This window comes from Scleropages formosus, chromosome 6, assembly GCF_900964775.1.
Source record: "Scleropages formosus chromosome 6, fSclFor1.1, whole genome shotgun sequence".
NCBI lineage: Eukaryota > Metazoa > Chordata > Actinopteri > Osteoglossiformes > Osteoglossidae > Scleropages > Scleropages formosus.
In genome coordinates, this window is record NC_041811.1 from 24,432,126 (window position 1) to 24,451,864 (window position 19,739).

At 46.7% G+C, this 19,739-nt stretch overlaps 1 protein-coding gene and 1 long non-coding RNA gene across 5 annotated transcripts in view; one reads left to right on the forward strand and one right to left on the reverse strand.

The window, feature by feature from the left end:
- sh2d3ca (SH2 domain containing 3Ca) overlaps positions 1-19,739 on the forward strand; it is a 42,717-nt gene that overhangs the window by 17,355 nt on the left and 5,623 nt on the right. For 2 of the 4 annotated variants that reach the window (XM_018754223.2, XM_018754239.2), the window contains 3 exons: positions 15,721-15,849; positions 18,035-18,462; positions 18,919-18,996. In XM_018754223.2, coding sequence (XP_018609739.2) covers positions 15,721-15,849; positions 18,035-18,462; positions 18,919-18,996 — 635 coding nt within the window. The remainder of the gene's footprint in view (positions 1-15,720; positions 15,850-18,034; positions 18,463-18,918; positions 18,997-19,739) is intronic. The other 2 variants (XM_018754231.2, XM_018754249.2) reach the window with 1 other exon arrangement.
- On the reverse strand, positions 3,086-14,541 carry LOC114910709 (uncharacterized). Its single transcript, XR_003797757.1, has 3 exons — positions 14,456-14,541; positions 4,271-4,394; positions 3,086-3,119 (listed from the first exon to the last, which is right to left on the reverse strand). It is a non-coding gene; the product is annotated as an uncharacterized LOC114910709 (long non-coding RNA).

Sequence of the window (19,739 nt, forward strand, 5' to 3'; positions counted from 1 at the left end):
ATGCAGGGCCCAAGGCATGTTGGTGTCCTGCGTATCACCATCAAGAAGTTGGGGGTTCCGCGTTCCACAGCTTATTAGCCAACATTGTTCTTAATAGTGAAAGAGAATGCCACTCTGGAGCATGCTCCACACTGCACGTTGTGAACTGACAGCTTAACGCGAAACCCCTGCCTCTAGACTACGGTTTCAGGATTACAGCTGAACCTTTGCTCCAAAGAATGATGTGAGAATTTCAAAATGCACTTTTTCTTTGTAGCACGAGGCAGCAGTTTAACACTGAAGCCTGGTTCCAGACAGCAACGAGCTTCAGCCAATGCACACTGCGGCCTGCCTGGCATTGTTCGTCCATTATGACCCAGGATTTCCCTGTCCGTCTCTAACCCGCCTATTGTCGCCCGCGTTGTTCAGGGCGATTTAACCCAAAATCCCCCATCTGCCCCTCTGCACTTTCACTTTGATAATTTGCAAATCTTAATCCCCTTCTTTCTCTGTCTGCCAGTGTCACACAATCCCCCTCCCTCACGTACCAGTAACATATGTGTATGTGCCAGCTACCCCTTTCACTACATAGCCCACATCCCCCGAGAACACCTACCTCCGCATCCCTGGAGCGGACCCATGCAGGGGGCACCCACATTGAGCCCCCACTGAAGATTAATCTCTTCTTCCCCCATGTTGGGCATCAGCCTGTCCTGTAACTCTTGAATGGCAAGCCATTGTTATGGCAACACAGTTATTTTCATGTTAACTGTATGAGGGGTTCTCGCATATTCACCATTTGAATGTGTGGGATGTAATCCTTTGCTCGAATGTTTCTCTCCTCTGTGAGCTCACTGCAAACTTTTTGTAGCAAATCCTCTTTGGGACTGTCACGTCCTCGGGGTTTCCACACTAAAGCAGCTGTTAACTGGATAAACTCAGCAGTTATCCTCGCCTAATTAGTTTCCCTTTAATACCGTTACAAAAAAACACAGCTGCTTTCATACAGTCGGGAGATCTTAACACTTACAGAGTACATTGCTTTGAGTTTGTTCCATGCCCTGCCCACTGATGAGTTTCCTAAGATTTGCTATCTGCTTCCAGTTTGCTTACAGGAATGGCCATCACTAGAAATGAATGCAATCTTCATCGTTGTACCAAACATGTTATTTACTATCATAGTTACTACAGCATTGCTGAACATGTAATATAACCCCATATATTTATGTTTTGAAGGACTTTAAATGAAGTAAACGTTGCAGCCAAGGTAAACATATTCATCCATGGTCCTGGAGAACTAAAATCAGGGACCCTTATTAGAGTAAAGAGAACTGTACGTTATGCTGGACTCTGCCCACCAGGACCAGATTTTAAAAGGCCTGTATTATACTTCTGAGTCTTAACCGAAGTGAGTAGTATTTTGACTGAAACTATCCATGTCTTCTATAATTTAAATTTTTAGCAAATAGAACAGTTGCCGCTTGCTAGCTCAGAGTCACACTGCTGCACTGTCAGTCATCTTTGCTGTATATGTGCACCAGGATAATTTTTCCTCAGCATCCCATGGTGTGTTATGTTCAGTGTCCTCATGTTTGTGCTTAAGCACATGGACAGATTGAAGGTAGCTGGCAGTGGTGACACAGGGGTACGGTACCATGGCTGGGTGTATTCTGTGTATGAGAGGGTGTAATCGCTGTCTGCCTGGGATTATAACTGGGTGTAGAAGGTGGATGCTGGGGTTCGATAGGTGCCTGGTGGAGTTCACGGTGCGATGTAATAGTTGTAGGAGGTGCGTGATGAGTTGTTGGTGTATGAAAGGGTGATGCCTCTACTTCAGTAAGAAATTCCCATTTGAAGCTTTTGTGCTCCCGTCTCTTTGAAGTTCCATTCCAGCCCTCTCAGGTCACAATGTCGGCCCCACCTGGGATATGAGCTCCACAGCCCTCCCCAGCATTCATAAGCAATTTGTAGCGCAGACCTTTTGAATGTGTGAATGGAAAATGGCATGGCGGTGCTGCGGTTTGCACTGCGGCCGCCCAGCGGGGACCTTGGTTTCATCCCAACTTTGGCATTCTTTCTCTCTTTGAGGACGGCACATATTTTCCCTGTGTGAATTCGCCTTGGTTGCACCTGTTTCCTCACCAGTTCGTTCATCTTCATCCATGCCTTGACTTTACAATATAAAATTTTCCTACTTTTTACCTGCTTGGAGTGGGTGCTCTGGCTGTTTTTGTGTTATACTTCCAGGTTAGTGTGTGATATTGACTGTAGATTTTGTATGAAGTTTGCAGTCTGCACTGGCTGTTTCAGGGTGTCATAAGGAGCGATGTCCTTCCACCTTGTTCCAGAATACTAATATAGTACACAAACCAATGGCTCTAGTGGCCATTGTTCCTCAGATGACAAATGGTTTTGTGTGAAGGTGCAGTATTGATAACCTCTGCTCTCTCCTTCAGTTTGATGGTATTGTGGAGGCTTTATTGAGATTTTATGGAGTTTAAGATTAGGACCAGCGCAGTGGTTCTCTAACAGCGCCCGTACTTAACCTCTGACCGTGCCTGACCATTTGGTGGAAACCTTTTACCTCTCGTCACCTCGTTGTGCCAGAGGACAGCTCCATGCTCAACACACAGTGCTGACATTGCCTGACCAGGGAGGTCGGGTACTAATTCCATGTTTTCTACACATGTCATTGACAGATAAGTGGATTTGAAAAGGCAGCTTAAGTTTTCAAGGCTGTTGTGACCCTACATGTTTATCATTCAGTTGTTAACCATGGAATTATAGGACAGAATGCAGCATCAAACATTACTGTGGGGGAAAAAAAAAAAATCAAAACATGTCAGAGAAATCATACATTACCAGTGAAATATCAAAATGCTTTAATGTGTAAGATACCAACAAAACATTGTCACGACAGGCTGAGAGAACCGGGATGGAAAGACCCAAGTGCGGAGTCGTTTGTCTGGAGTTAGAGGATCAGGCAAGTTCTCGGTATCCGGGACAGGCGGAGGGTCGGTCGATCGGCGGTCGGGGTCAGAGCGGGAATCCATGGGCGAGGTCAGGAGACGGAGCGAGGAGTCGGTCGAACGGCGATCGGCGTTGAAACGAAGATCCGTGGACGTGGTCGAGAAAAAAAGCTAGGGGTCAAAACCGGAGAACGTGAAATGAGAACTGGAGATGCGTATGAGCGAGGAGTCACAAGGAAGGGCGGTTGTCCCTGATGAGATTCCGCAAAGGTATGGGAGCTGAGGAGGGTCTTTTAAAGGGTGAGCGGTTAATCGGGTGCTGGAGCAGAGTCAGGTGTTGTCGATTGAGTTGTGGGCGTGGACGTGACAAACATTAACATTTTACAGTGTATAAAAATTAAATTAAATTAAACACCCCTTCTGAGGGGGTGCGGTGGCGCAGTGGGTTGGACCACAGTCCTGCTCTCCGGTGGGTCTGGGGTTCGAGTCCCGCTTGGGGTGCCTTGCGACGGACTGGCGTCCCGTCCTGGGTGTGTCCCCTCCCCCTCCAGCCTTGCGCCCTGAGTTGCCGGGTTAGGCTCCGGTTCCCCATGTCCCCGTATGGGACAAGCGGTTCTGAAAATGTGTGTGTGTGTGTGTGTAAACACCCCTTAAAATTACCAGTTAAAATAAGATAAGGCCAAATACAGATCCATACATTGACAGAATGATAAAGGTGAATTGCTAAACCTCTTAAAAAATTAATACTCTAATTTCTGCAGTAGTGGTAATTACAAGGGCATTTCCCTTCCCCATTTTAAAGCAAGCAAAATATTTGATCCTTATTATTATTTGTATTTCTTTAAAATTCAGTGAATGGTAATATGCCTTCACTGTAGGATTTCAGTCTGCAGACTCAGCAGAAAATAATGACATCATATCTTTTGGCTCAGATGACCTAAAAATGGAGAGATGCAAACTGGTTTTTGTTGAGCTTCTTGTGGAGCAAAGCGGCCAAACTGGGGCAACTGCTTGTCCAGGGTTATTTACTCAGCGATGCCTGCTGTCCACAGATGTGCTTCAGAGCTGAGGAGAAACTTTGGAGGCATATTTATATTAGTGCTGAAGATGGACTGATGGTCTTGGTTCATTGTGCTGCATTTGAAGGTGTGCTTCAGTATCTACGGGTGATCGTCCCCTTCCCCCCGTGCTCTCAGAAACTAGATAACAGGAGCTACCGCATGCATGCATCACCATAGCAACTGCTTCGTGTACAAGGGGACATCACCCATCCCCACTCCACCCCCAGCTTCCACAATAAGTGCTGTGTGTTCTCGTGTTACCTGGAGCCTCTGATCTTGCTACAAGTCCAGCCTGCATCTTCCAATCTTCAACTGGGGGGGGCTCTGTTCACTCCCTGGTACGTACTGCTGTACAGAGTGCACATCTGTACTCAGACCTATAGCACTGGCAAGAAAAGGAAAGTGATGGCTCGGGAAGTGCTTGTTTGCCATCAGGGCTATGCCTTTACAGGGATGCTGTCTGTCAGAGAGGACCCCGCCCTGTCAGGCATGATGGTACTCTGCCAGTGCCCCATCTGCACAATGCACAGCTCTGCATGAATGAAAGTGATATCTCAGCTCTCTGATGGCGTCTAGCTCAGGCACCCAATAGTAGCCATCCATTCCAGTCTCTCCCCCACCCATGATAGCAGTGACATCATCATCAGCCAATGGGATCTCACGCCATGGCTTGCTGCAGCCTTGGCCATAAGGTGGGGAGTGAGGGGAGGAGAGCTGGAAACAAGGTTGGCACAAGCAGGCGATGGGGACCAGACTTCCTCTGCTCCTGCTTTGGATGCACATTTTCCACGAGGTGGTGTTCGGTGGGCTGCTCTCTTTCTCCGGAACGTGTGATCTGTAACCTGCTCACTGGGATAACCTGACGTGAACTGGACCAGTCTCATCAGCATGTTACAGATGGGGAACAGCAGCATATGCCAGATCTGCACAAACGATTATTCTAAACATGTCGACACCAGCGTAATAATGCTAATGGTTTTATCACAGTTTTTCTTTTTCCCTCTCACATGGCAGTGTTCGTTCCTGTTGGTACAGTACAGACCCCTCCCTCCGAGTATTGATTAGGTATTGATGCGCGCTCTGCTGATGCTCTCTGCTAATGCAGCTTCCATCGCGGCAAATGAGTGCTGCACAAAGCCTCAAAGCAATACAAGAGACTCCTCAACTCTCCAAGTAAGCGTTGGTCAACAGACTCCATAACAGCAACAAAAATGCTGACATAGGTGTGGCGTGAGGCCTGTAACTGTCTAAAATATTTATTCAGAGAGCTATATGTACCAGAAGATGGACTAATCTCAGTGACATGGAGCACTCACACACACTGTCTGAAACTGCTTGTCCCAAGCGGGGTTGTGGTGAACTGGAGCCTTACCCAGCAACACAGGGCGCAAGGCCGGAGGGGGAGAGGACACACCCAGGGTGGGATGCTAGTCCTTCGCAAGGCATCCCAAGCTGGACTCAAACCCCAGACCCACCAGAGAGCAGGACTTGGCCAAGACTGCTGCGCCACTGCACCCCCCTTGTGGTGTGGAGATATTTTCATAAATTCACTTTTAGAGCTTCCTGAACAGCTGAAAGTCTGGCCATTTGGAAGTTCATGGTGTTTATGTGTTTGTTTTTTTTTTTTTTTTAGCTCCCAGGCATTGGGAGCTTGCATTCTCTACAGCATCACAGTAAGCTGGGCCTGTGAACCCATGTTTGATCTGTCAAGTGGTCCGAGCACAGGCACACCAAACCCTTATTCTCTTCAGCTGGAGGGGGGGCTCCAAAGCTCAGCGCTCAGTGGCTCTGCTCCCTCACCTCCCACTGACAATGCGAACAAGCATCCGCTGGCGTCACACAGCGTCAAAAGATAAATGGAAAAGAAAAAGGACAGAAAGAAAAACAGGAACACCTGCTCTCATTAAGCATTGCTTGCAGGGGCTTTAAATGTCACCTTGTGTCGCTCCATCAATCTGTCATGCGATGGTTGGGCACTTGTTTGACGCACGTGTGAGAGATGAGCGCAGCTGAGCTGATGTGAGCCTGCAGAGGGCTTTGGTGTCAGCGCCGGTATTGATGTTAACAACTCGCTCCACTTGCAGCGTGTGGGTGTGCATGTGGATAGTGTATCTTCTGGAAGGCCGCTTAGAGAGACATTGGCATGATGGAGAGCTGGTATATGCGATAGCCCCCCCCACCCCAAGATGGATTCCATCTCTCTGCTCTGTGCCTCTCTGCATGTTTAAATTTTTCTACATCTAATTTCTTCAGAAAGATTAGTCTTTTTCTACAGCTTCTTCTTTAATTTTTTGGCCTCCATAATTTGAGCCTATATATCTTTGAGAGAGCACAATTTATCTGCCGTTGACATTCATTGATTAATCAATTTGATGTGTCTCAAGGAAAAAAAAAGTCAGGGCTTCTTCAGGGATGATCTGTTCCAGCACCACTGGCCTTTGTGACGAAAAGAGGGATGCTCTCATCTGTTTTGCGTAGGCGGCGCAGAAAGGCATTCGAGGCATGCCGCACTCGCGTATCCGCTGCTGTCGCTGTGGAAACGGAGCGGACTTGTCCTCTGTTTCCTCCACGGTTGGCTGACCAGGCTGGCATGGATGCTTGCTGGAGAACCACAACCCATCAGTGTGATGACCTCCTGACCTCAAAAGCCAGCAAATTGGCCATTAATGGGGCAATTGGTCAGACAAAGGGGATGACATCAATGCTCATTTTCTTCACCTACAGTAGCTTTTGTGTTGTGCTTAGCCAGCCCACTCTTCCAGTGTTAAGTCCTGTCAGAGTTAAACTGGTTTTCCCTATATAGTTATTTTCTCACGTTATTGTAGTGATTCCCAACCAGTCTTTACAGCATTAACTAACAATTATGTGCAGTCCATATAGTTTTATTGCTAAGCATCAGCAGGTTTGTTTTACATTTACATTTATAATTTTTCATTTAGCAGACGTTTTGTCACTAGCAGGTTGGGTGTACTGTGAAACTGAATGTAGTGTTTGCTGAAAAGAATACCAGTTTGAACCTCATTTTGTCTTCATGAATAATAAACTGGCAGTCTAGCAGCTTCTAGGCCCACTGCCCCAAATCAGTCTTTGGAGCATTCAGAAGTGGTCTAGACGCTTGGCTTTCGGAGAAGCATGGCACATTCCAGTGAGACCGGCAAAAGGAAGTTCTACAGGGGCATTTGTTATTAAACTAACAGAAAAAATGTGCTGACTGTGTGCATCTGATTTCATTAGTTTTGACTGTAGCTCATGTTAGAGAGTTCCTGATCAGTTTCTGACCTTCCTGCAACTGTCCTCCTTCTCCACTTTGGCTTCCAGATGGCCCTCTTCTTACCCCAGCCCATTACTATTAATCTTTCATGTATTTGCAATACTTTCACCCTTATCCATGGTGACTCAGGCAACAGCAGAGTCCAGAGTGGAAGGCAAAATTCTATCTGCAAAGCACAGTATGGCAAAAGGCAACTGTGGAGCGGATGAGTAACGCCACGCCCACATCTGGTATAATCGCCCGCACCTGACTGATGTGCGTCCAGTATGATAATACTGTTTATACAGTACAGACAGTCAGAGGACTGGAGCATTTGTGGAACTTGTTTTGGTGTTGGGGTGCCTTGCAACGGACTGGCATCCCGTCCTGGGTGTGTCCCCTTATGCCCTGTGTTGCCGGGTTAGGCTCTTTCTCGCCGCAACCCTGCTCAGGACAGCCAGTTTCACTCTGTGTGTCTTGGTGTTGATGGAGATGCTTCCCACTGTTCCTGTTTTACAGTTGGATTATTTGATTTATTTTTTTTTTTTTTTTTGCATGCTTGTTTTATGTTGGGTGGGCATGGTGGCGCAGCGGGTTTGGCTCGGGCCCTCTATGTGGTGGGTCTGGGGTTTGTGTTCTGCTTGGGGTGCCTTGCAGTGGACTGGCATTGTGTGTGTGTGTGTGTGTGTGTGTGTGTGTGTGTGTGTGTGTGTGTGTTATGTATGCAAATAAAAACTTCTGCAAGTCCACCACGTATCACTTCATGCCTGGGCACTCCTCTGGACCGGACACGTGCCACAGTAGACATACCTACATAGGTACCCGATATACAGTTTAAAATGATTTCCTCAAAGAAGGCTAATACAGTGTTAACACAATTCGGGCCCGATATTTATGAGTTTTAGTCCTATGGACATGGAGTTCGTGGGTCTCAGAGGCAGCCTGCAGTGACTGGCTCTTTATCACAAGGAGTCAGTGCCTGATGCTGCGCTCAGGATGTTACCCAGGTGTCTAGGCTTCACGCAGTGTTTTGCCACACAGCGATGAACGCCTCAGTCAGCTGGGGGCGGGGTAGGTTTCCTTGGTGACAGGATCCCCAGGTGTGACTCGGCCAGGCTTAGAGAGAGGCAGCCCCCTTTGGGCTCCCTGATTCCACTTCCCACCCTCCACCCCCGATGGCTGCCTCTTCTCATCTATATTCATTGCATGTTTGTCCACTCTGGGCGGGTCAGATGGAAGTAAAGCACCCCCATAGTGCAGTTGCCAGGGCAGAGACTGATTGTCCCTGACAGAGGGGGTTTTGTGTTTGTGTTTATCAAAATGTAAACTGGCCTCCTTCACACGTAATTGGCATTTAACCATGATGGTCCACAGCTTTGGCTTAGTGACTCAGTATGACCTACTTCTTCACTCTGCTGTTTCTAGCAAAACATCACGTTCACCCACAGCATTTGTGTCCTCAAGTACAAAATTTCCTGTGTGACGTAGGTTAAGAGGGTGGACCATGTTTGCGGGGTGTATAATGAAGTGTATGCGGACTTAGAACAGCGGGCTTGCACTGTGTGCGCGCATGTGTGTTTTAGGTATTGTTCAGGGCGGAAGGCTTTGTAGTTGCGATTGTGTTTAAAACATTCTCATTGCATTACTTGCAGCAAATGGCTTGTTGTTTTTAAGGTAGTGCATCGAGTGTATTTTTAGCGGTCCGTCGTCTTTAGGGACCCTGTGTACCTGAGTGCAGTACAGTACAGCATCTGCACTGTTTCAGTAAGGAAACTTTATGCGTGTTTTTTCTGGCAGTTGAATGACAGGGACAGGCTGAATGACTGGTTAATGTGGAACTGGATTCATATAAACCTGTAACTGTAGAAAAAGCAAATTATTAACTATTCATGAATCCTTTTAGCGTAACATAGGATCGACTGTATGGCTAATTGTTCAGGTCTGATAGGTTCTGATTAGTGGGGCGTATATTGGCCTGCAGTGCATTAGGCCTGCGCTCATCTGATGCTGTCCTACTGACAGCAATTGCTCTCTGGATTGCCAGCTCATATTGCCAACCTGGCTGACGTGAGCCTCTGGAGACCATCGTGTTTAAGGTGGAGAGTGGGTTTGACGGGGATCAGACCCCTGGCGCGACAGCGCTGTCGGCAGTCCATCAGAGTGGTCCGACCGCCGGGCACCAGCCTGATCTGCGGTGGCATCGCTTTTAACCGCTCGCTTAGAACCGCCTGGTCTCTGTGACCCGCGAGGCCGAGGATCGGACGTCATGGGAACGGTGAAAGGGCTTGTAGACATAACCGTCAGAATTAATTAAGTCTGCGTATCTGTCTTTCTCTCAGAGGCACGTGTGTAATGTCTGGGGGGTGGGGCAGGGGAGGGGCAGACTGGTGTGCTGTGTTCTTTTTTTGGGGTTGTCTGATGTCTGTGATTTTCCCGAGTCCCCCTGATAATACTAAGACTCCCCTAAACAGATGGAGAGGTAAAAACCTTTCCCCCATCAGACATACAGAAACACGCGCACTTACACATACGCAGAAACATATACCTTTGCCGCATCTACAAATGCAGGCAACTGGATTTGTCTCTCTCAGAACTCTTGAAAAATTTCAAAAAAAGCTGCTAAATATCAAAAATCTCTTTGCTAAGCAAAGTGTAGCTTTCACAATCACAGATTATAACTGGTGGGATCCTGGCTCTGTTTTCTGTGATGCAAATGCTTTACACTCTGAATTGCACTTGTTTGTGTGTATGCATAAAAACTTGCAAAAATGTAGCAGTCCCACTTCTGATACTAAGGAGTGCATGCCAACCATTTTGTAATAAATTTAATATGCTAATATAAATTTGTCCTATACTTGTGTGCAAGTAGTTGTTTGAAAATTGCAAGTTTTTTCAGGTTTTTCCCACACAGTAGCCTAAATGTGGATATAAACTGTGGTTCTCGGTCTGTATAAAGGCCACCCACTGGCTCCTGCTCCATTATGCAAGTGGCCTTTGTTGCCCTCCTGCCCCCTCCCCCTCCTGGCTTGCCTTTTCTGCACTGGGCTCCTATTCAACGACAGGGACTCAAGCACCTTGTCCTGGTGCGCTGAAGTAATCCTGAACTGTCCTAATCCTTAAAGATCCCCATAACTACAGAACGCATCTTCGTAACACACATCTGTCCCTATTAATTCAGTGTTAAGTAAATGGAATCAACAGAGTTTTATATTGTCTGGAAGGAGGGGGGACGCGGGGGTGCCGTGGCGCAGCGGGTTTGGCCGGGTTCTGCTGCCTGGTGGGTCTGGGGTTCAAGTCCTGCTTTGGGTGCCTTGTGATGGACTGGTGTCCCGTCCTGGGTATGTGCCCCCCTCCTCCAGCCCCATGCCCTGTGTCGCTGGGTTAGACTCCGGCTCGCCGTAACCCCACTTGGGACAAGCAGCTTCAACCTGTGTGTGTGTGTGTGTGTGTGTGTCTGGAAACTTGTTACCATTTATAAATAGATCATTGCAAAACAGACATTTTAATTAAAGCAACACTGACAGTACAATTTTTTGCCTTATGTAATGTACAAAGTGCTTAGTTTTTGTATTGGAAAAAGCCGTGTTCTTAAATTAAATTGCACCTCTTGTGCTGGGAATGTGCTGAACACAGGCCACGGGAAGAGTGTGTGAGTCGCGAAAAATCCAAGTGTCAACAGTTCCAAGTAATTTTCCTCTCACTGAATTAACTCCAGCATCTAAATGGCGGAGAAGTTAATTTAGAGGTCTAATTAGGCGAATCGCTAATTAAGTGGCTTACATGCAAGTGGGTAGAAAGAACAGGAACAGATCAGGTCCCCATTAAGACTGTCTTCAGGTCTATGGACCAGCAGTGTGCCCATGGGGCTCTTCCATCGCTTGAGGAGACAAGTGATGACGCGGTCTTGTGTGATATCAATCAGCCCTAATAAGTGTGCTGGGCAGAGCTCCCAACTCTATTGCAGTGTGGACTCTGGTCCGGGGGTGTGCCGTGTTTCCACAGCAGTATCAGGCTTGTGTCGGGTTCCTTGTCTCTCATCGTGGGATGGTGCTTTTGACTGCCTGTGGTGTCATCAAACTCACAGTACAACCTTGGACTCAGAGTCATACGAAATGTCTCACATGGTACTATTGGATATCATCTAGGGTTATCCTTAAGGAATGCCATCTGCACTTATGAAGGCTGCACTGAACACCAGATTGACTGATTGCTGGACTCAGATGTCTCTTCTTATGATTGCTGGCAGAGGATCTTTTTAATGGAGGAAGCTGATTGTTCACTGATGCCAGAAAGTGAAGATCTGTGGGACTGACACATTTGTTGACAGGTTCACATCTTGGATTTTCATTAATTATACACCCACTAAAATATTCATCCACATCCTTCTAAACGCAGATCTCGAGGGCCCTTTTGATCATGCGCCCACCTCTATGGAAACCAGTGAGACGGGCAACTCTTTCCTGTGCTCCTGCAAACAAAGGGATCGATTCCCAGCCTGGGAGTCCTAGACGTGGCCTGTCGCTGCTGGCTGGCTGTGTGAGGGCAGACCGCTCATTCAGACCTTCGATGCCTGCACTCAAAAGTTAATATCACTCCCTCGCATCTGCTGCATTTTGTGTTGTCTGCGCTGGACCATGTTTGTAAAACAAATTGCCTGCTGGCACGTGGGTGAGCGAAACAGACGAGTCCTCCTTCTCCAGCAGGCCTGCAGGGGACAGACCAAGCCAGGCTTGTGCCGGGCCCAGCAAAGCTGCGAGGCGTCCTGGCCCGCTACTAGCACAGTGTTGCCATGGCGATCTCCTAGGGATGCATTCCTGAGGTTCAGGAATGGAGGTGTGTGAATGGCAACCACCCCCTCTCTCTGTAAACGCAAGCTCGAGGGTTTTAGGGGTTCATGCCGTGCTACAATTGTATGGATTCAGTCCAGAGTTCAGAAGGAGGGTCTGAGATTGGAGCCCAAGTTCTGGTACGATAAACCAGTAAAAATGGATTATGAGGACAAGGGCCACAGCTGCAGCGTTTGTGGCTATGCCTCACCTTCTAGTGTGTGTAATCAGAGGACACATTCTGAAAGACAGGCGCTGGACCCCAGAAGTGAATCTGCCCAGCCCCAATTCCCAGTGGGTAGCGCGACCCTCTTGGACACGGTCCACAGTACACACGCACAACACGAGGGAATGCCAGTCAGTGCAGAGGCTTCAAGTGCTGCAGTCTGTCTCATCATGCTAAAGTGTGCCGTGGGAAATATTCTGAACCTTTGTAGGATTAAGAATTGCCTCCTAAGGTCATAGATACAGCAGGTCAGAACAGTGATGACTTTCAGCATCTTTGGGCTCTTTTGGCTTTTATTAGTTTCATCTGTGGCTTTTAACGTACAGTGTTATTTTTAAATGGAACCAACCACCAGAAGCTGTTGTGGTGTGTTTACCAACTCAACTGAGGCATGTGCTTCTGTGCTGAGATGCATAAAAATGGGTATGAAACAAATTATGTGCACCAAAAGCTGTGAAACACAATTACAGCAGTATACAAAAGATTAATACCCTAAAAATTCCCCATGGGTGGGCTTCTCACAGGCAGAAAACCAATAACTTCACGCTTGACCCTGGCGTGGTTTTATTGCTTACTCTCTGTTTTCACGCCTGCCACACTGCACTCGTGGCATCGAATAAAATTGGAGTGGAAACTGCTGCAATTTCACTGGCCCTTTCCCCTGAGGGTGAGAGAAAGGCAAGGATCCAGCCAGTCTGTTTACTTTGGAGCAGAAAGGAGGAGGAAGCACTTGGTGACCCAGAGCAGAAGGTCCTGACCCGGGGTTTCGGCTGTCACCTGCATCTCTGCTTCACTCTGATATAGAAGCAGAGAACCTCAGTACTGAAGAGTGTGTTTTCCACTCTATCTACTGGTGACTGTGGTGTCACCATCCACCGTGGCCACTGGACTGTTTCGTCTTACTATGCAGTCATCTCACGTACTTACTGGAGACTCAGGTGTTACTATCCTCTCTATTTACTTGAAGACAGATTATTGCCATCCTCTGTATCTACTGAACTGTCTTGTGTTTTTCACCTTTTCTGGCATCATATACATATTCAGCACACAATGACTTACGAGTTGTGTCATAATGAGCAATGGCAGGTCTCATGTCCATGCATACCGAGGTGGTGCACCTCACTTGTAACTACTATAGCGAATGGATTTGTTGCCATCTCTTTTATCATAATTTGCAGCTGCCACTTTTGAAAAGATAAATGATCAAAGGTCACATTGTACCTCTTTCCCTGAAATGTGCTACATATCACAGAAAAGCTGACTGAATCAGCTCAGTGTTGGTGGCCTCAAAATGTCAGCATATTTTAACAGCACATATTGATACTGTATGTATTTTTATTTATTATGAATGATGCAACATATTAATAAGCATTATTTGATCTTACCCGTCCTCGGTGTGTCCCCTCCCCCTCCGGCCTTACGCCCTGTGTTACCGGGTAGGCTCCGGTTCCCCGCGACCCCGTATGGGACGAGCGGTTCTGAAAGTGTGTGTGTGTGTGTGTGTGTGTGTGTGTGTGTGTGTGTGTATTTGATCTTAACCCCTTCAGTTTCAGTTATGATATTTTCAGTATTCTCACTCAGTCACTCACTCACTCACTCACTCACTTTCATTAACAGCTTGTCCTTTTCCGGGTGGTGGTGGTCCAGAACCTATCCCAGAATCACTGGGCACGAGACAACGGGGCGGGAGTTTACGCCAGTCCATCACAGGGTAGCCACACACGCAGTCATACACTACAGGCAATTTAGAGTGTCCATTTCCGCCATACTGCACGTCTTTGGACTGTGGGAGAACACCGGACCACCAAAATGAAACCCACAGATATGGAGAGAACATGCACACTCCGCATAGACTGAGCTGACAACAGTCAGCATCCAAACAGCCCAGACACTGTGAGGAAGCAGCACTACCTGCTGTGCCACCATCCTTCCCTGATTTTAAGTATTGCTTGTTAATATCACCATGTTTGATGTATTAATACAGCGTTGATGGTTGTTAGCGTAAATCCTAAGCAGGGCCCCTTGTGCCACGCCATCCAGCCAACGCGGAACACCTGGGGCGCGACAGAGACCATCGCATTTAAGGCAGCGTCAGACCAGGAGCTGACGCGGAACCTTGTTCAGCCTTGCAATCTGCGACCTACCAGTATTGCCTTCACTCCTTCCCGATCCTGCCGTCCCTTCCTAGTCCCGTCTCCCTCCTCCTTAGTCTCAGCAGCTCCTTATGATTATCGACCCTTTGCCTGAAAATCGACCTTGTCTTTTGGATTATCCCCTGAACGACGTTTGCACCTCGGAGACCTCTTGCCTGTCCTTTGACCTCGTTTTCCGGATTTCCCTGAATAAAGCCCCTATTCCGCTCCGCACTTGGGTCCGCCACTTCCTTCCGGAACCGGCCATGACACCTTGTGCGCCCTTTGAAGTACTTGATATCAGTCACACTAGCAGCCTGATACGGTGGTAAGTTTTTACGGATGAAAGCGCTAAACAGATAAAATCAGGAGAAGAATGAAAGAAGTCTTCTCACTGTTAGCTGCGGGGTTGTGTTATAACCAGCCCTTCCTTCTGGGAGAGGGTTATTGCTTTTTGATCCTGTTGCTGTGCAGATAAATATAACTAAACAATGCTGGAGGGGTCAAAATGCCCGCAGCTGAATTTGCAGGGACCCCTTAGAGCATCTCTTCTTCCTGACTTGCTACCCTTAAGCTCAGGACACAGAGGCAGCTAGAGGAGGCACAGAGGGCTGAAGCCAATTAATAGAACATGCACCACTGATCTGTATAATGATGATGTGTGCATCCTGTCCCGTGTCCATAGTGCGAGGTACGTTTTTATTATCATCCAGCAAATGACCAAAGTATTTTAGAAGCCCTGTAATATAAGGATACTCATGTCTTTAAAAAGCAAAAACCCATCTTTTAATGCTTCCAAAATCTGTATTTTTTGGGGTTTTTTTTGGATTTGATGAGCTTGATCCCACTGACCAATCATTACCTTCTGCTCCTCTACACTGGACATTACACCTTTCTCTTTCCATCAGCCTTATTAGCTTATCTCTGGCCTCTAGTATGGTTAAGGCTGGCATTGAACTGACAACCAGAGATTTCCCACACTATCCAGCTCTCTGCGCCAGGTGTGAGCAATCCAGTGCTAAGGAGGTGTCGGCACACATCACTGCACACCGTGTCCTCTGTGCTGAAAACCACAGGCTCATTTGCAGGTTTTCTAACAGCTAAAGTAAAAGCATAGTCTAGGGTTCAGGCTCACTTGCAGATTTTGGCATTTGAATGATGCACGCGTGCTATGAGTGGACTCCTTTGGTGCTGGTTGCTGACAGCGTGTTACTGTTGATGTTGTGCGAGCTGTTGGCCATGGGTCTCACCTTTGTGTCTTTCCTCACTTACCACAGTTCTCCAAAGAGAAGTACCTGCTGGACTCTCCACCGGAGAAGCTGCGGAGAGAGCTAGAGGAAGAGCTGAAGCTGAGCAGCAGTGATCTGCGGAGTCATGGCTGGTACCATGGCCCCATCCCTCGGGAGGTGAGCTCTGACACTGCGTATAGTCCCACAGAGTCACACGTACACGCAAACAAACTTACATGTTGTGTACAGAGCAGTTTATGTATATAGAGACACCCACATCAGCATGCACTCTGTAGCTCTGCAATTAGTTGCAATGGCACACACACGTATGTTTGTTTTCCTGTCATAGTGTTGGTGTCACACTGATTTTTCATTCAGTGCACGGTACAATAAATGAGTCCTAACTTAGCAAAACATGTGAAACTTGACAGAAAAAGAAAAGGACCGGTTGATTCATGGGGACCTCCCAGAACATGTTTTTCGGGGTTACAAACACATACAAACACACACCAACACATATACAGTTCCATACATGCGGACTCATAGTCACATACATATGCAGATATGGCTTTCTAAAAAACCCCAAAGGATGCTTGGCTATACCAAATGTATCAGCAGTCATTCTGTAAAAAAAATTAACTAAACTGTAAACCGTGTGGCACGCTTATGAATCTGCAGTCGGCTCATAATTCATAGAAAGCAGGCAACACTTTCTGAAGTATGTATTTATGTAAGAGCACGCAAAGCTGACACTTTCCAAGAGCCTGTTTATCGTCCCCTTATCTTTTGAATATGCATGTCAAATACAGCAATTAGCTAAATAAATTAAAGTGGAGATTAATTAAATCTTCTAAGAAAGATGTTCATTTTATGGTGAATGAAATCTGTTAGACCTGTGACTGATTGCACGTTATGACACGTGTCAGTGTTGAAGTGATGTACAGCTGAATTGCGCCCTAATATTGCCAGATTCTCGCTGGCTCTTAAATGTACATGAGCTGTAAAGAGGCCCTTGAAGGCTCATCAGGGCAAATTGTTTTCATAGGACAAAACAAGTACATTGATGCTCAATTCAATGCCACAATAGGAATGCAAATAGCTAGCAGTGCAGTTTTTCAATGAGAGGTGCATTTGGACTGCGTCAATTGAGAGCGAGGCGTGAATCGTTTCAAGCAGCTCGGCGTTAAAGATGTCCGAAGGCCGCGCGGCGCGAGACGCCTGTGTGTCGAGGGACAGACACTTGGAGGAGCATCGCAGCACTGATGGTTCCACTGTGCATTTCACCGGTGCCTGTTTTCTCTTTGTAAGGCAGATTCAGAAAGTGCAAAAATAAGCAAATGGTTTTTTTTTTTTTTAAGATGTTCTTTATTATATTATTTCTTTTCATTTTGAGAAAGACTATTTTATACTGGCAGGTTTTAAGTGGCCAGCTTTGATGTTACATGCTGTGGAGTATTAGGCCAACAGATGAGTTCGTATCCATATTGTACTTTTTAACGTATGAAAATTATAATCTTGGTTTTTACTTGTCTCAGCAGTTCTTTAAGAGCTTCACTACAGAAAAACTCGGCTTAACTAAAATTAAACAGTATTTAGACTACCCAAAGAAGCTAAAATACACTTAAGTGCATGTATCTGTGTGCGTCTGTGTGTTCTTTTGGGTACCAATTGTGTCAGTAAAATTTTCAGGATGGAAATGCGATGTAACATCACACACACACACACACACACACACACACACACACACACACAAAGAGAATTACCGGAGACACACACACAGAGCGATTTGGGACAACAGCCAGTTTGCTTCACTGCTCCTTATTTGCATAATATATTCATACCCATATAAACAAGGAAAGCAGTGACTTCAACTCCCACCCCCACCTCTTTTTTAAAAAAAAAAATTGTTTCATTACCACGGTAAAACGCTCCCGCATGGGTCGAGTAGTTCCGCCGCGCTGTTGTTAGAGCGCCGTCTACTGGCCGAGCAGAATATCAGCGCATACTTCTCTCTCACACACACACACACACACACACACACACACACACACACACACACACACACACACACACACACAGGTATCCCCTGCATACTTTTCAGCTTCAGTAAAAACCAGTAGGTGGTTTAGAGAAAAGTCCAATGTTGTAAAGTACATGTTCTGCAGTAAAATTCTATCTTAATTTCAAAACGCGTGTTAAACAGTGGGAAACCAGGATCAATAAGCTGTCTTTGGAAGGCTTTGCTGTCACTGTAAATATGTCATCATACAGAAGTGCCTGGGCCTTTTCCTGAAGAATAGCTCATTAGACATGTGGTCATGTGCCGTTGACCTGCGCACTGACCCATGGCATTGACTGGCAGGTTTCCGAGACGCTGGTGCTGCGGAACGGAGACTTTCTGGTCCGAGACTCCCTGGCTAACCCAGGCGACTACGTGCTGACCAGCCGCTGGGACAATGAGGTGCTGCACTTCAGGATCAGCAAGGTGCTGGTCAAGTCCAGCGACTCTCGGGTCCAGTATGTGCTGGAGCGGGAGAGCTTCGATTCGGTGCCGGCCCTGGTGCGCTTCTATGTGAGCAGCCGGCGGCCCATCTCCCAGCAGAGCAGTGCCCAGATCTATTGCCCTATCAACCGCACCCTTCCCCTGCGCTACCTGGAGGCCAGCTTTGCCCTGGCAAACGGCAGGCATGGCTCCACCCACTCACCGTCCGGTCAGAGAGGAGCCTACATCAAGAGGCGAAGTGTCACCATGACGGATGGACTGACAACGGAGAAAATTATACCACACAGGTGAGCCAGAGCTGGTGTGGACAGTGGCTGTGAGTTTCAGGTGGAAGAGAACTGTAAATGTGTTGGAAGAGTATTCTGGACATCCGTGTTTCAAAAAATGCTGCAATCAAGACCGTTTCAGCATTTTATTTATTAGATGCGTGCAACTACGTTCACTTTTCGTTTACCTAGTTCCCTTGCCAACAGGGTTGGCTTTTAATGTATCTTCAAAGTTCTAGCATGCATCAAACATCTGGTATTGTAGCAGTTATCTTTGGACCCCAAGGCTGCAGGTTCAAATCCCCTCCAGCTGTAATGCCTTGAGCAAGGTACTTTTTCGAAATTGCTCCAGTAAAATTGCCCAGCTGTATAATTGGGTAAATAGTTGTAGGTAACTTAACGTTATCAGTCACTTTGGAGAAAAGCATAAACTAAATGAATAAATGTAAATGGTGCACATCCTTCTCGTCCACGTAGGGAATCTTGCTCCGAGGTGGCTAGCGGAAAGCCCAGCTCTTTTCCAGGAAGCGGGTCGGAGGTGAACTTGGGGAGCAGGTGGAGTGAGCTGAGCTTAGCACGACCCGCTTGGGTCAGGTCACCATTGTAGTGAAAATACTGATCCCCTCATCACCATATAGGGTAGATGTACACCGTCCCTAGCGTGTCACCTCACCTGGTCTGCTTTGCTCTGCATGTTTGTGTCTCACACTGTGACTTAATATACTGGTCCCTTGTGGTTACTGTAGTACTTGTTTTGGGGGTTGCAGAAAGAGGGAGTGAAATTGCTAAAACTGCTCTTCAAGTATCTTCAAACTCTCAGTAGTTACACTGCCAAAATTTCTTAATGGACTGAGAAACATTCTGAAAAACCAGCTTTGCTGTAAGAACTGTCTATTTTTAACATTTAGAGGACTAATATCAATAGATGATGGAAACCAATAGTGACTTAAGAGGACTGTATTATCAGTAGTATAGTGTATACAGCATGAGCCGCTTTACAAGAGTACACTGGCTCCTTCTGTTACGATTGTTTGTCAAAGAAGCAAACATTTTCCAAATTATGCATTCATTAGTAATTGCATAATTAATTGTAAATTGCAGTAATTAGTAATTCCCTTTTTTCTAAAAGTTCTGCTGCATTTCGGGATCTGACTTTAGGCTGGCAGTGAAACTCACACAAGCAGAATAAAAGACTGTCTTGATTCAACTCAATTCCATAATGTTTACAACTCATATCTAGTGTGCCTGAGTGGCGGTGATAAATAACAAGATGAAGAGTGTGGCGTATGTTTATGAGA